The 17,428-nt window shown below is 29.5% G+C and overlaps 1 protein-coding gene across 1 annotated transcript; it reads right to left on the bottom strand.

The window, feature by feature from the left end:
* Nucleotides 1-9,629: 9,629 nt before the first annotated feature.
* Nucleotides 9,630-11,809, bottom strand: LOC126844619 (uncharacterized). Its single transcript, XM_050582929.1, has 2 exons — nucleotides 11,177-11,809; nucleotides 9,630-10,798 (listed from the first exon to the last, which is right to left on the bottom strand). Exons 1-2 carry the CDS (start codon nucleotides 11,743-11,745, stop codon nucleotides 9,817-9,819), a joined length of 1,551 nt encoding a protein of 516 aa, XP_050438886.1. The 5' UTR covers nucleotides 11,746-11,809; the 3' UTR covers nucleotides 9,630-9,816.
* Nucleotides 11,810-17,428: the final 5,619 nt, after the last annotated feature.

The following is a 17,428-nucleotide window of genomic DNA, read 5'->3' as shown; positions in this document are numbered from 1 at the left end:
CTACTAACTACGCGAAAGCATATTCAATAATAGTAAATCCATTGAGTTTGTATTGTACAATATATACTCAATGGAAAAACTACGTGCATATAATTTAGATAAAATATTGAAATCAACTAATTGAATTTGATGGTTTCGCATAATAGTCGCAATCAAGTTCAATTAGTTAATTTAAATATTTGTTTTACTTAGTTTAACTGTAAATGAATATGTTTTCGCGTAGCACACAAAAAGAAAAAATAGGTGAATTGTTAAAAAAAAATTCTTAAAAATAATATCAAAAACATTATATTGCAATTGTTCTAATTTAAATTTTGTTTAAAAATTAATTAGTTGAAATAAACTATTTAGTTAATCATAAGATAAATTAAAACGGCGTATTATAGTATAGAAAAATATATCGCCGCCTCGGTAGAACTATGACACAACTAGATGACATTTTACAGGAGAACCAAAAAACCAAATTATTTTTTACTAAAATGTTAATAATTCATGAATACACAATTAATTAGTACAACTTTAGTTACGTCGTTTTTCTACCTTATACGTTCGCTATATCTAAGCACATTGAAGCATTTAGTCCATTTTATCAAATTTTGCAGTTGTGTCATTGTTCTCCCGGGGCGGCAATATTCTATTTAGTATATATAACTAAAAACTTACGAATCTCCTTTGCACCAGCAGCAACTAAAAAAATAAAATATTTAAAAATAAGTAATTTGTAATTTGCATACATTACATTGGCCGGTTCAAAATGAAAAAATGCCAAATATAATATTCCGATGTCCTATTTCCTCGTTAAACTTTTTAAGCTCTTAAGTGCTTTATATGTTTTATTAAAATAATTGATTATATTTTTAATAAAAACTTACTTTATAAATTGACTTTAAATAATCTATTACTACATTTATTGTCAAAAAGTTTTATTTTTATCCAACAAATTGCATTCGAATTATATCTACTTCTTAAGCGTAGCTTGTGTTCGAGCCAGAGAATTACAAAAGTAAATTGTATTTATATTTTTCTTTATACTAATAAACGGTTGTTTTTTGCTAAAGTTTTTTTTTTAATAATAGTACAAGATATTAAATTATTTTATCATAAATATACCTATAACTATAAATTATAATCGCATTTTATAACTAGTTCATTTTAGAAAGTTATAAATCAATAGTCGGTATCTATGTGTGTTATTACACAAATTATTTACTTCATCTGTACATTGTTCAGTTTTTTCAAAGCAAGAAAATAACCAACCTGTTTAGAAACTTATTTTTACTTTATAACATTAATTAATAAAATATTAAACAAAATCATTCTTACTTCCAACCTGTTGAGGATTGTTCATAACTTTGACCTGAACGATAAAATATAGAACAATTTAAAATTTATGAGTGTTTTTTGTACCTTACGTGCATAATAATAGGTTTTAAAACAATAGGTAGTAAATTATAAAACATAATCGTTCTTACCTCCGACGTTATCTGTTAACAAAAATGGTAAAAAAAAAATTATTGAACATGCACAACAAATGTTTTGCGTACTTAATATACAAATTATATACCTTAAAACATTAGGTAGTAAAATATAAAACAAAATCATTCTTACCTCCATAAGAATATTCTGAACTTTGGGCTATTAACAAGAATAATTATGAGATTAAAAAAAAATGTATTTGTAATTTACAAGTGTTTCTTGTATTTAGCATATTATATTATATTTTCAATAAAGAGAGTAATAATTCATTGGATTAACAATTTAAAGAGATTGAAAAAAATACTGACCTGTTTTGGGTTTTTTGTCAAAGAATGTTATACCTGAATCTGCAATATCACCCTTAAAATTAACTAGAGTTTTTAGTAGGTAACTAGACAAATTAATTTTATATAAAAACTACATTTAAAAATATCCAATTATACTGGGCTGTACAGAATATTTTTCCATAAATCATCAATGAGTACTTGTGGTTAAAGTCAATACGGTTTATACAAACAATATAATATCATAGTGCAATGGATGTCAATGTTCAAATAGTATGTGATATAGACTTTCTAGTCAATATGATATGAGCTATATCGTACATATAGAGTTACACCATACACATTTTACTAAATTTTAATAACCTTTTTTCTAATTATAAAATATTATTGTTTCTTATTTTGTTGGACGAATATTTCAAAGGTTGTCATTTTTATTTGAAATACAATAGATTTGGTAAATAATCCATAATGTTTAAATTGGAAATAGAGATTCTTAAATTATTTTTTTTTATGATGAATCAGAAAATTTGGGTAAAATTTAAATATGTCACTAAATGTAAACTTTTTAAATTTGTGGGTTTAGGAGTTAATTAAACGTTTTCATATTAAGGTTATTCAATTAGTTATTATATTTTTATAAAACCTACAGCGGTTTGTATGACTAAGTAATTAGCACTTCACTTATTAACTTATTTTGTTATATTTTTAAGTTAACTTATCATAGACTTAGATCTTTGTAGTTTTGCGAGCAACTTAATAACAATTGTCTTTCATAAATAAAAAAATAGTTAAGAGTGTCCACACATAAATGAATATGCCTGCAATCTAGTATCCCTAATGTCTTATCTCCAATCTATTATCTCTAATTTGCTATCTCTATTAGTTCACTTCCATAATCCCTCCATAAACCATAATGACGTCAGCACTGTGACAAAAAACAGGACAAACAAATTTTCAGAATGACCCCCAGCCATAAGACATATCTATGTCAAAACAATAAAAATAATTTATGTTAAGTAAAACATCAAAATTCTAACCCATAATTTAGTATTTCAACCCTCTAGTGTGCAAATACATAATATAATGTGTTGTGTGAATTTGGAGAAATTCTATCGTATAAAATTAGGGTAATAATTTTTCAAAATTATAATTTGAACATACTATCATAGCTCATTACGTGTATCTCTGGAATTCTTTCTTCAGGTTTGCGATGAACTATAAAATAATAAGATTATTTACATAATAGAATAGTACACATAGCATCCAATAAAAATGTACTGTATCAATTAATGTCACATACCTTAAATACCTTTAATTTTCATATTATTATTATATTATTAAAAGTCTATACGATAACATTGCAAAATTTAAGATAATAAAAACCATTTATAAATCATACATACATTGGGAACTATTATAACTAATGCAGTTATTATGACTTCCACTATTTTCTAAAAAAAATATTATTACAGAAAAATCGATTAGTACCACCAACATTTTGTTAATATTTTAAAGATGTATAAAATTACTTACTTTTTCCATTAGGTGCTCCATTTAAAACTGGAACATAAAATATGTTATCAAATTTCTAATTGCATACTAATAATTAGGTGTAGTATTGTATCTAATTTATATTACCTGAAGCGAGTGTTAATAGGAAAAATGATACTGCAATTATTTTGCTAAAAGTTCCTTTTGAAAACATTTTCAACAAGTAGAGTAATCAGATTAAAATATATAATAGTATTATAACTCTGAGTGTAATGTTGGGTAGATTTGATAGGTAGGTATATACTAGAGATATGTTCTGTGAATTATTGATATCTTCCTTGTTATTTACATATATATATATATATAAGTGAAAACTGCGGAAATATCAAAATACTATGCATTTTTAAACAAACAACAAAATGGGCATTATTTTCTTAAGACCATACATTGGAAAAACAATATTATTTTCCTGTTTGCAAAACTTTTGACGTAAAAGACTTGAAATATCCTAATTAAGTGCTCGGGAATACTTTTATTGGTCGTAGAGAAGATGTTCTACTTTCTACACCCCAACAACAGCAGCTGTAAACACACGTAATATTACATTTCCTATACATGTCCTACAAATCATTATTATTTAAACAGGCCCAGACGTAGGAAGTGATACAGTTTAATTGTAAACAACACAATAACATAATATCTAAAAAATAATAATTTATTTTTTATACTTTTTGCACAAACAACAATATAAATTATTTGAACGTTATAATATACTATACCTACTATAAATTATAGTATATTATGTATTTTTAATTTTGGAAAAAAAGTTATGCCTAAAACATTTTTCCAAGTACTAACGATTACTTTACCGAGTAATCGTTTCTGTATTAGTACAGTTAAAATATCTATTGACATTACTCTTGTACTAAAACCAGAGTATAGTATTTAAAGTTAATGTCACGATTTATCCCAAGAGATATAATGGTTTAAGTAGTAGACAAATAATAATTTATTATACTAAATTTTCAATCGGCACAAATGTATTTTGGTTTTTACGTATAATTATTGTTTCCATAACTTATTGTGAGTAACAGTGCACAGGCCAGCGCTTGGCTAATGCATAATAGGATAAGTGGCCCTCTATAGGACTCTATAGGACGTTTGTACAACTCCGATAATTACCGGTATACTATAGCCATCTTGAACAAAATAATATGAAGGGCACAGGGGAAAAACGGTAGTAGTCACATTGTGAACATTTTTTTTTCAAATAGTTTTTTTCAATTTATACCAATAATTTTTTTTATTTATGCCAACAGATTGTTTAAATAAATGTATTTATTATTAGAGTAGCATTTAATGTGATTTTTTTTTTTTTGTTCTTATGTAAGAGGTAGAGGAATTCACGAACTTTGTTTTTGCTATACTCTAAAATGTCCATAATGTGACAACTACCGTTTTTCCCCTTTGCTCTTTATATGTAACAGCCATCTGTTTTGTTATTCCAGCATCATAATATAAAATAACCACATTTTATATTTATAACTTTTAAAATGTTTTTTAAAAAATTTATTTTATTTTTATTATAATTAAGGCTTCGACAACGTCGGTTACTCGCCTTATTTTGCTTGCAAGTTTTTGCATATACTGTTAAGACAGTATAGTAAGTGTTTACAACAAAACATGAAATTTTTAAAATTCATGTTTCAAGTTTATTATGTAGTTCTCTTGGCTGATGGCTGGTTTAGTGGAGGTTGATAAAACACTTTTTAAATGCTTAATTCTTTATTGCTTATTGGTATACATAAAAAAAAAGAAAACTACACAATTATTTATAGTTATATTCTGAGGTGCCGTTAGTGAACGGCCCCCTCTTTATGTTATTTAAGTCATGTATGTACATATTATAACAAATTAAAAAACCTATAGTTTTAATTTAACAGAATGTAAATATGTTTTAATAATAAATAGATGACATCAACTTGTGAATGATGTTTAAATGCATTAAAAAAAAGTGTATGTTACGATTGTACGCGTGAAAAGTAAAACTTTTTTCTGTATTTTTTTTTTTGTAAAAAAAGACAAAGACGAGTAGATTTTTAACTACTTAATATTGTATTTAACTATGGAAAACAAAAGTACAATTCGATTTGTAAAAAAAAGTTTAAAATTACCATTGATTGGTTTATCGTCTTATTCCGGATATCGGTTTACAATTATTGTTGATCCAATCAAAAGGTGATAAAAATATAAATATTATTGCTTCGTTTTTTTTTGTAAAAAAATGTATTAACATAAAACAAAATAGGTGTGATATATTAGGTTAGGATTAGGTTTTAATTATGTTAATTCTTAGAATAATAATAATATTATTACAGCACGTTAGTAAAACACCAATATTACAAAAAAAAAAAACAATTAGAAGGCAGCGTATAAAGATTTGTTTTTTATATTAATAATAGTACGGAGACCATAGAACTATAAAGAAATGTACTGATAGTAGAGAGAGGTCCGAGAGTTGATATCGTTAAAAAGCGATAGAAAGATTTGTTGGGTATGCCATAAATGAAAGAATATCATGGAAAAATAGTAATATAATAATTTTTAATTAATTTATATTGAAATATCGTTTTTAAATATTTAAATATATATATTTTTTTAATAGTAAATTAATATAATGGTCTCCACTCTAAACATTACATTGCATGTTGTGGTGGAGCGGCCAGGGCGAAACCCATGCTGCTCTTCCATAAAGACAGTAGATAGAGCAATGGAACTTAGAACAAGTGATTCAAGTAGTTTAAAAATATGGGTTTAAATGGATATTCGATGTAACTCATTATATGGAACGCGTAATCAGTTAAAAATTCCGAACTTAAGAAGCAGCCATTTTATGTACTAATTTCATTTAAAGTAAAAATGCTTCGTTACTTTTCCGTGATAAAAATGTTATATTATGTAATGATAACACCGCCATATCGCAGAATATTTTCATATAGCCTGTGGTCATAATATATTTTATAAATCTAATATCTAATAAACTGTCATAAACCGCCACAAATTTATTCGATCTATTTTTCAAATATTTAAATTACAATAAAAAATGAATAGATTTTTAAGTTTTGTTGGCGATTTGACGATTTTTTGGTTTAATTATTTTTGCGAAATGCCTAACCGTAATGTAGCCTATTAATAATTAAAAAAGTTCGAATAAGTTTGAATAAGTTAATTTAATTCATAAGTGTTAGTCAATGTCATCAAATGATAACTATGTATGTTTTATTGAATTTATTTTATCCATTGTTTTGTTTAATTTTACCAGTTTTCATACAAGAAAGGGTAGTTTCAGATTTTAAAAATGTCGGTGTTTGTCGCGATGGTAAAAGACTACACTAATAAACTAAGATTGTAATTTGGACTCGAATCTCCGAAGAATTTGAATATTTGTATAGTTGTTCAATGTTTCAATTGTTTTTACTTTATTTTGTCAAACGCTCGCACTTGTATTATTTAGGCCATTTCCTTAATAATTGTTTTACGATAAACACTCTTTTTTATTGAAAATAATAGTCAACAAAAAGTTCTTTTTCTCGGTTTTAATAATATGATATTTTTTTAGTAATATTATCATAAATATTGATATAATCCTAGTTACACAACTGACAGAATGACAAGATTTTCTAGAGTTTAAATTAATTGTCATAGAACGTAAGACTTTTAAAATGTTTAATTACTGTGATAGAAATGTTCGTATTTTTAATAAAATATTCCCATTGAAATATTGCTATTTTTTTAAAATATTCAATCATAACATTTCTTAGATCTGTCTGTGTACAATATTTTGCTGGCACCGTGCACTTGAACAAATATTTTTCTGGGGTTATAATAATAAAATAATATTATTAACATAATACTAGAAAAAACTGTTAGGCAAACTTATGGTTAAATATACGTTATGTTATGGTTATATATTAACTTATGGTTAATATATAATTACTTCTTGCGTACACGTGTAACACGTGTACGCAAGAAGTGTATAATTTTTATGGTTTAGGGTTCAAGTAGATTTTATATCTTTACTAAACATAATACTAACATAATATTATTATGTGGGTAGGTACTAGGTATTGTTCAAATAATATGTCGTTAACTTAACCCTTTGAAGCACAGCATTTTTTTTCTCTGATTTTCTCTGAACATGATTATGAAGGCGGTAATAAATATATACCACCGTGCAAGAGTAGGCAATTTTTGAAAAAGTGGTATATTACTTATACCACCATGCTTCAAAGGGTTAAATTAGAATGCATCCACTGTTTTCATTGGATAACAGTTAAGTAGTACAATAATAATATTTAAGCAGGAATTGCATTAGCACAGGTTTTGTACGTTACTCTCCAAGGTATATAGTGCGACATCTAGTGTTGTATTTTAATATCTCTCACGATATACTTGTACCGATAGAGACCATTATGTATGCGACGGCAGCCAAAATTGAATAAAATAATATATACCTACCAAGTATTTTATAACAATTGTGTGGAAATGTTTCTATAAATAAATGAAAATCTAAATTTATTAATATAAACCAAAACGGAAGTTACTTAAAATGTAAACACATAATATTATTGTGAAGTTATTTTTTGGTTGGCAAAAAGTGTTCTGTCGCATTTTTCATTTCGCTGTACCTTTTTGGCCATCTTTGTATAACAGCTGTTTTAAAGTAAATGATGGCTTCGACTGGCGATTTCTTGTAATTAAATAAATTAAATTAGCAAATTTTTTTACATAAAAATGCAAAATATCAAAAATATAACTATCATATCCATCTTATTGTTTAATACTTAAGAGAAAACTATGGTTTGGGTTTAAACAAATTAATCACAGTTACAAACAGTTGATTTACATAGATCTATACACAAACTTAAACCAAGTTTAAAGTTGTATTTTTCGAATCAATACATTTTTGTCAATCTGAATTATACCTACTATCAGACCGATGTAATCCTAAAAACAATGTTGTTCTTGAATTGTATAAACTTGGACTATTTTATTTAAGTATTTTTTTTTTAAGGTTCGGCGCAAGTCAGACCGATATCTAAGATTAGTTAGTTTTAGTCAATTTTAATCGGAATACATTTTTTTATCAGTTTGTCTGATCTTTGAGCTTTACTATTTAATCTGATGACTATTAGTGATAATAAAGGTTGGTTATAATTTTGTTGACACGCTAAAACTCAAGATCATTTACTACAATACCTTACCCTTCTTTGTATCGGGTCTAGTAAAAACACATATGCACGCTATGCTAATATATTCCTCGCTTGTTTTTTTTTTGATTATCTTAAAAAAATTACTCTAGGAATGTCGTAGAATCAGAAGAGTGCTGTATTTGTTCACATGAACTAAAGAGCAGTTCATGCGGCTAATGTTACAAGTTACAACTCAAAGTCCAATTAAAGCAACCCGCATTCGAGCTTTTCTTTATTAAATATTATAATAAATACCTTTTGAGAAAATAAGTATGTCTGGTGGAAAAGGTTACGTTTGTTGACTACGGATTGTTGTGGTTATAATATCTAAAAAAAAAATTAAATAAATGTGTAGCTAGTTTTATTAATTTTGTACTAGTATTACCAGTATTGTGTTTAAAAATACGTTGAAATTTTGGTGTATTTTCTGAAGTTTGATGGTGAAGAATGATATTTTACAAACGTTGGCCATGATAAGTATCTTTTTTCGGCCAATTTCGTTTTCATAACTAAAATTAGACTTGCTAAATAAAAAATTAACCTAGTTGTTAATTTCCGTTTAAAAGTTTAATTTTAAACTTTTAAATAGAAGTAGAAACGTTTAAAGGGTGAGTAAAAACTGAAAAAAGTTAAAATAAGAACCACCTTAATGTATGTATATTAAAAAAGAAGATTTATTTTACATTAATTATTCAAAATGCTCTTTAAATGTACTTTGTAATTACATGTTTATTTTGTGTTAAACATTTTCTGAAATTGGTAATAATACAATTTAATAATTTAACTTTTTAAAAACAAGCAATTATAAGTATAAAAGATTAGGAAAATAATAATAAAATGTAATTATAAAAAACTATACATATTAAAGTACCAGATCATCTATTTGATGTAAAAACGATACTTTAGGGAAAATATACAATCTTGTAGTTTTTGTTTTTGAATACATTATTCAATTTTAAAATTACAAATACGCATAATAATTATAATAATGTAATATTTTACAACATTGTATACTTAATATTCATTTTTTAAATTTTTTACAGAGATCTATCCACTTTTAAGACTTGAATGATCATGTATAAATTATAATATACATTCAATTAACTTTTTATACTAAGAAGCATTTGTTAAAATGTTGACTGGTCGATAACCAGTTTTAGATAATTACTTTTTAAGTTATTGAAGTTTAAAATTTGGACGGGTAAAGGGTGAAGTGCAGTATTACTTTTAGCATATTCCATCCCTCTCATCCTAAATTTTATACGTTACCATTTAAGTTTTAAAAGTTAATAGAGCTCTGGAAAATCAGTTCATCAGACTATATCACCTCCGTACTCGTTTGGCTGCATAAACAAGTTTTGGGTTTTCTTTGCTTGTTTGAACAGTGATCGCATCAATTGGAAATCGACATTTCTAAGTATTTTGCCGACGTGGCTAACGAAAATCGTACCGCGGGTACAATTTTTACACAAGTCGCTTAAACCGGCCATCGGGTTCTTTTCGAAAGACGTGGCCAGGTTGTATCGTTTGGCAAAACTCACAAGTAACACGTGCATACCGAACAGCTCTTGTTTATCAACGGGCGGGCGGACCGCGTCGAAGTTGACGCCAAAAAGCGCGGCAGTCGCTATTAGTATCGTCCGTATTCTTTCGGTCACCGATTCCAAGTGTTTGGACGTGACTTTCGTTTGTTCCTCGAACGCCATTATCAATGCCAGAAGGTCCGGGTCGGACGTCAGGCCGGTGTACTTGGCGAATTCGATCAACACCCTGGCAATGCACTTGCTCATGTTTGCCACAAAGTGCCAACTGGTGTCAACGTTCAGCGAGTTTTTCCGGAAATAGTCGATTAGTTGTCTCAACAGTTCGGCGTGCGTCCACGTTATTCGGCACATGATCATCTTAAGCCCCACTAGGTAGAGATGCTGGTACGTTTTGATTCTGGCCAGTCCGTCGTGTATAGACATGGGATTAGCCTTGGCCCGGTCGTACGCTTCGCCCAGACGTTTGTTCACGTCTTGCCACTCGACATTGTTGTCGTACAAAATCTGCAAGTGTCCCAAGACGGTGTGCCCGTCGTTCAAGTACAAACGGTTCAACGAAAAAGCCGCGATATTGTTCCGGGCCACTGATAACCGCCTGTTGACGTCCATCAGTGCTGCCACGTCCGATTCGTACAGTGTGACCAACCGCACGGCCGCGTCGTATTCCGCTTTGTTCGAGAGCGCCGTCATCAAAACGAACTCCTTGTGCCGACCGGATCCATCGTCCGTCACGTACAGCTCGTGATGGTACCTGCATAGAATAGATAAAAGCAGAAGGATCACTTTTAAAGTAAACAAAAACGTGACGGCCGTGTTAAAAGGGCATGCAATGAAAAGGCTTTACTTGTCTATTTAGTACTATCAGTTTAAAATATTGATATTAAGGTATAAAATATATTTGTTTAAATTAGTTATAACAAATATTTTTCAATTGCTAATATATATTAAAAGCTCTTAAAGCGATTTTTCTAGTCATTAAATCAATAATTATTGTTTTGACTTTCGTATAAAAATTATATTCTACTTTTAGTTTTGCGAAAATGGTCACACTGCGACGCTCTAAGACTATGGCCGTTGCGTCTTTATGTGATAAGTATCTTCCCCGTGTTAATTTTTCGGGGCCTGGTACCTGTAACATTTGTCCTTCTTGTCGCTCAGGGCTACCGTCACCGACTCCAGCAACGCAACCAACCGGACCGATACGCCCTGGCCCCCGACACCGTTAGCCAGCAGCCGGTCTCGGTAAGCGCTTGCATCGGCCACGAACATGTAAAACAACCACCATTCGTACAGCTGGGGATTCTGGATGTTGTACAGAACGGTCAACATGAGCCGGGCATACACGCCAAAAGACGACACGCGGTCCACAGCCGCCTTGGTCAAGTCCACGTCATTGTACCATTTGAAAAGGTGTTTGACAATCTTTAGAAAACCGAGAGCTATCAATTTGAAACCACACGTGATGTCCGACATTCGCCACATGGACAGCTCTTTTATTTGCTCGGGTGACAGAGCCGCAAGTCTAGGCACGTCCACTGCACACGAACCGTTTTTCACAAATCCCGTTTGGATTTTACACAGATTCACCATCGTGGACTGCAGTTGGATCTGTTCGACGATTGGCTTACCAACCGATAATGTATTATATGCCAAACCGTAGAGCACCGCCGTTACAAACAACCCACGAAGGGAAATCATTATTTTAGTTTTTCACCTAATCGTCACGAGCGATCGAAACAACACAACACTTTTATATTTTATATACAAGAAGAGCGATTCGAGTTCAATATTATTATGTCTTTTATCGGAATGAACAAGTGTCTTGTACAAACAATTTTTGTTTATTGACAGTGCTTGTTTTTCTTACATTTTTAATATTCAAGGTATGTGTATCAATGAAAAAAAAACAAAGGAATTCGACTATCCGCTTAGGAGCCCAGATATATAAATGAAATATTCTACCACTCAGTATTTCTGCGTAGTATTATAATATTGAGCGTTTTATTATTTTAATAAAAAATGTTACAAAAAATATCTTGCCACACAATTACATTATCCAACTACTTTGTTTAAACAATTCGTTTTTTTTTTAAAGTTTCAAATAGGTATGGCAAAAAAAAATTTTGTTCGGTGTCACACTTTTAATTTATCTGCAGTATAAAATAATGAAACACAATAATTATTTTTATTATAACTATTGATTAATTTAATGGGATAACAACAAAATATTAAATGTGTACGATTGTTGTTTTTTTTTTTATTGAGAATTGTCAACATGCTGCATATAGTTATGTTATTTTATAATTATTTTTTTGGTAAAAATATATTTAAATACAAAAAGCTTCATATTTTTTGTTTAAGTTTTTGCTAGATGTTTAAGAAATGACATTGTTTTAATCTATTATGACATTTTCTACATCATTTATAGCAAATGAGCTCGTATACCTTTATAAAAATAATTCGTTTGTTACACATAAAACCGTCCACATAACTGTTGTTATTACGAAACTTATATACAATTTTCATTAACAACAAATTATTAACTAGTTCACGTTTGATCAGGACACACATTTAATATTAGGATTGTAGGCTTCTATTATGTTAGTAAAAAGAATACCGTTTTCAACATGCAAAGTCATTTTAATCAAACTAATAGTTTACAAAAACAACCTAATATTTTAAGTGCATACTATTGTATTCTTATTTTATATTGAATACGGTGTAAACAAAATAGCATTAAACGAAATAATCTATAATATTTTCATGAATTTTTTATATATATCTTTTTTTTTGAGGTTTAGCAACTGGGGCTACTTTAGTTTTTTAGTTATTGTTTGATTTAGTTTGGTAAGTGTGGAACATGCATAATGAGGGGTCCAAGCGGCAATGGACACAGTTTAACCTAAGATGCCGAGTGACAACTAAAATTGTCCATGCCCAAATTTTAAATATTATATAAAAATAAATCTAAAATAAATACTTTCAAATTCTACAACATGAAACATAATTATTTATTACATATTTTCAAATCAAAAATAAATTGTAGAATGCCACTAAAACAATTGATTGGCGTAGGTCAAATATAAACAGATATTACTAACAGTACATAATTGTTTATACAAATTTCTCATAGCCTTAGAAAACGACCTAAAATTATCGATAATATTTATGAACTTTTTATCGGTACTATTATTTAAAAATGCAGGGCTTCTCTCCTTTTGAACTCGGTCCACCTGTCTAGATGATAACATCAGTAATATTCCGGCGACTTCAGCTAAACTTTCATCGTCTTTCATTACTTCTCCATCCTCTTTAGTAGACACTCTACGTAGTACACCTGATTCAGTTTCATATTTTTCTATTATATCAATCAGCTGGTTCAACTTACTATTACTAGGCGTATAGTTTTCTAAATTTGAAATTATTACATTGATAAGTTTGTAATGGTGTTTTTGTAGTATCGGTTCTAAAATGGATAATGCATCCTTGATAAGCCCTATGAAATACTCAATCACTTCATTATTAAAGCTAAGATGAGGTATTTGCATTGCAGTAAGAAATTCTTTAATGTATCCAAACAATGCAAAGTTGAATACCTTAAATAAAGCAATTTGATAAGCCACAAGATTGTGTGTGGACATACTATTTTTGGCTATATTATAAATTTCCGGTATGGTTAAATAGCTATTACTCCATTCTACTTCATAATTCTTAATAAATACAAAATCATTTAGAGACGTCAATGGTTCCCTGATAATAACTTCAAACATCATGTAACCTAGGTTAAGATAATTATGGAAATCATCGTGGCGTCTGAATTCTTCTGAAAAACGATTTTCATTAGAGTTGATTTCTTCGTTATTTTCAACGTCCATGAGTTCGCAGGATGTTCTATTATTCCAACCTGTACTATCTTCAACACTGCACTGTTTTTTGTTGGTACTTTCTTCATCATTGTTCTCCATAACTTCATTGGATGTACCGTGAGAAAATGGGTCATCATTTTTACCGACATAATCCAATAACTTTGAAGAAAAATCATTTTGGTTTTCAAAAATTTTTTCACCGATATGGACGAACAGAAGACTGTCGTTTTCCATAACGCTTTGTCGTTGATTTATATCGAACTGATGAAATATGGTACTTGTGTAATGTTCAAGAGAAAACGGCATAGGACAATATTGATTCATGAACATCTCTAACGGGATAATTAATGTTTGGTGGAAACGCTTTAATCGGAGCGTTTTTTTGAAAATAGTGCCCGTGAATAGTAAATACATTAAAATACGTTCGTTATTATTTTCAGAAACATCATGCAGCTGCTGGTCTTGGGAAAGGTACAACAATAAATTGTACATGAACTCTATGATTTTGTTGGCCCATAACGAACTCTTATCGTGAAATGAAATAGATTTTAGAAATTTACTGGAGAAATGTATAAAATTCGTTTTTATCGATTGGCCAAGTTTTTGAACTTCACCAAAACATTTGATTAATTCCGTAGACAATTCGTTTTTGAACGAAACCATTAATTCAGTAGCAATAGCCTCACATTGCGTTATCACAAAATCACCTAACACGAAGTGCTGAATTGCATACTCCGCAAACTCACATAATATTGTCTTTGTAGTAGAATTTATTTCTGGGTGACTGAAAATAAAATCTGGTTCCATAAATCCTGTAACACATTCCAGTGTAAAATCTAAACGTTCATTTATTACTGGAATCGACGTAAAAAAATAATGCTTGACCCTTTCAATATTTTTTGTGATATTATCGAGTAACTCGACTATTGTTTGCTCACTTACAGTCTCCAGAGATAGTAATATAGTTCTAAAATCTACTTGTTCGAAATATTCTTCAATCGATTCCAATAATAAGTGTCGATCATTCATTTGAAGTCCTCTTTTGTACTCTATATTTTTTAAATTAAGATACAAATAACTTCCAACTGGGTGTAAACTCTGTACTGTTCTTATTGCGTTTTGTATTATAATCATTTCTTCACTATTCTCTTGTTGAAGACGCAATGTTCCTGATGTGGAATCTGCTTTGATAATATTCGATATTAAATAAAACAAAACAGAGCTCAAACATTCAATCACTATGGTTTGATATTTAAATACTCCTTCTGAATGATAATCCTTAATGATGTGTTGGTAAATATTTTGTATAGTGTTCAGCCCGATAACGGACGGTAAAGTCACATCTCTTAGACGAACGGAATTGGAAAAAGAAGAACCTGGAATCAGTTCCAAATCCAATAACATAGTCAGCATGAAGTTTTTAGGATAAAACAAATCACGTTTATATTCTTTTTCGGTAGAGCTTAACGATAACGGAAGTTTAAGTCCGGATAGTTTATGTTTCAAATTCGTTGCCAAACAATAAATATAATGCTTTAGACCAGTGCTGTCCCAAAAATATTTTTTGAAAATATAACATTCATTTTTAACTGCTGTAAATATTTCACAATCGTCTAACGTCACCGGCAAACAAAATTCAGTGGTGTACGATTCTAACGTGTCTCTTATGTACGAGGATACTTTTTGTCTTGTTAGATTATTTTCAGATACGTTTGTAGCTAAAGTCTGTGGATAGTAAAGATCATCATTATGGAAATACATTTGTGTTGCCAATAATCCTTTCAACACATTTTTATCGATAACTATATTTAAATGTTCAGAGTAGTACAACGTAGAGGACATAATATCTAAAAGAGTAGTTTCATAAGTATTCAAATCATCTTTGATTGCACCAATGCACGTATCAAATGATTGTCCATCCAAAACATATTTGCCTCCAAGGCATTGCTCAGTAATATATTCGCCAGCTTTAATGATCTGTACGACTGTGTTAGAGTAACAACAACTTAATGCAGTAAAAGCCACCCGAGACACCTTGTTAGCATTTTCACCTGTCATAATCCATTTGGCTGTGTCCGGACCAAGTATATCATTTAACGAAATTATTTGATTATCCATCCAGACATTAACGTTACTTAAATATTTTAAGTTTGGTGATTTTTCGAATGCATTTGATATAAATTCATAATTTTTTGAACCGTTTACAGACAATAATAAAGTAAGCCATATTACCCGAGAAATATAATTTAAAATCATCATTTGTATTTGACTCTTCTGATGATTCCGCCAACGACAGTATTGTTTTGTGCAAAATATACTGCGCGTTTAACTTGTGCTTTGTTCAAAATCGTATTGCGCGAGTAATGAATACAGATAAATTGTGGTATGTATGTTGGTTTTAGTATTAACATGAACACATTTTAAAGTAGAATCCAAATAGTGTTTTTTTCTACATCTACAAACTATTCATGTGCCTACCATCGTACTTAGGTACGATCTTATTCAGTTATATTTTTATTTGTATATTTGTTTAAATAAACATAGATTGCGTGGGTGGAAATCCGAATATCTCTAGAGTCTAGTACCGACATCGATACCGGCACTGCGCCACACAGGTTAATGAAAAGTAAACTAACAACCATTATTTGTATACGGTTGAATAACAACTGACACGGCCTGCAAGTGTACGTTACGTTTATTCCGATTATATTATTGGTTTCTATGATTTATTATCACCCTATACACTGAACTCCAAAAAAATTAATTTTATAAATTCAATTCGTCGAATCGGTTTCCATTCGGTTGGATTTAATAAACTCAGTGTTACTTTATAATATCTAGTACCATGACTTTTTATTAATCGTCTGCGGCAAAGTCGCAAAAAAAAATTCCTTTATATATTATGGTCTTACTTAATAGTATTAAGTTTAGCAAAAGTATTGTTGATTAGTTTGTATTATTATTTTGTATTTTATATTTTAAATTCTTCAACGTGATTTAAACTCTGTGCTCTATTTAATACGTTATTCATTATATTCTTTACACGAACGGGATCAAACATAATCGATATTTATTTGTTTGATCATTTTTCGGTTCTGCCCATGTTTGATAAGGCCAGGAGTTAATTTAGACATTTTGAACTATAAGGCCAAATATTTTTTGGGGGCCTATTACCATTAATTAAGTATGCTCATGGGAGTAATTAAAATCCTCTAATTTCCACAACCCATAAACCTTATTATAAAATGTACATGCTGTAAAAAAAGACAATTTGTAATCCCAAATGGAATCACTTTATGACTAGTTTATCAGACGTTGCTGTTGTAATTGGTACCTAGTTCAAATTATAATATTAATTAAAAGAAATAAACGCTTTTGCTAAGACAAACGCTTATCTTTATTGAATAATTTTACATTATATTTTAAATAAAATATAACACGCTCCATTGTGTTACCTGTGTTTTCATAGCATAAAACAGCAATACAACAGCACAGCAGTGTTGCCAGGAATAAGA

This window comes from Adelges cooleyi, unplaced genomic scaffold, assembly GCF_023614345.1.
Source record: "Adelges cooleyi isolate 19-005CV unplaced genomic scaffold, UGA_ACOO_1.1 ACOO_flye_CR_arks_rails_tigmint_CR_PRNA_651, whole genome shotgun sequence".
Taxonomy (NCBI): Eukaryota; Metazoa; Arthropoda; class Insecta; order Hemiptera; family Adelgidae; genus Adelges; species Adelges cooleyi.
Note: the sequence above shows the minus strand (reverse complement) of the source record. Positions and strands in the feature narration are given on the sequence as shown.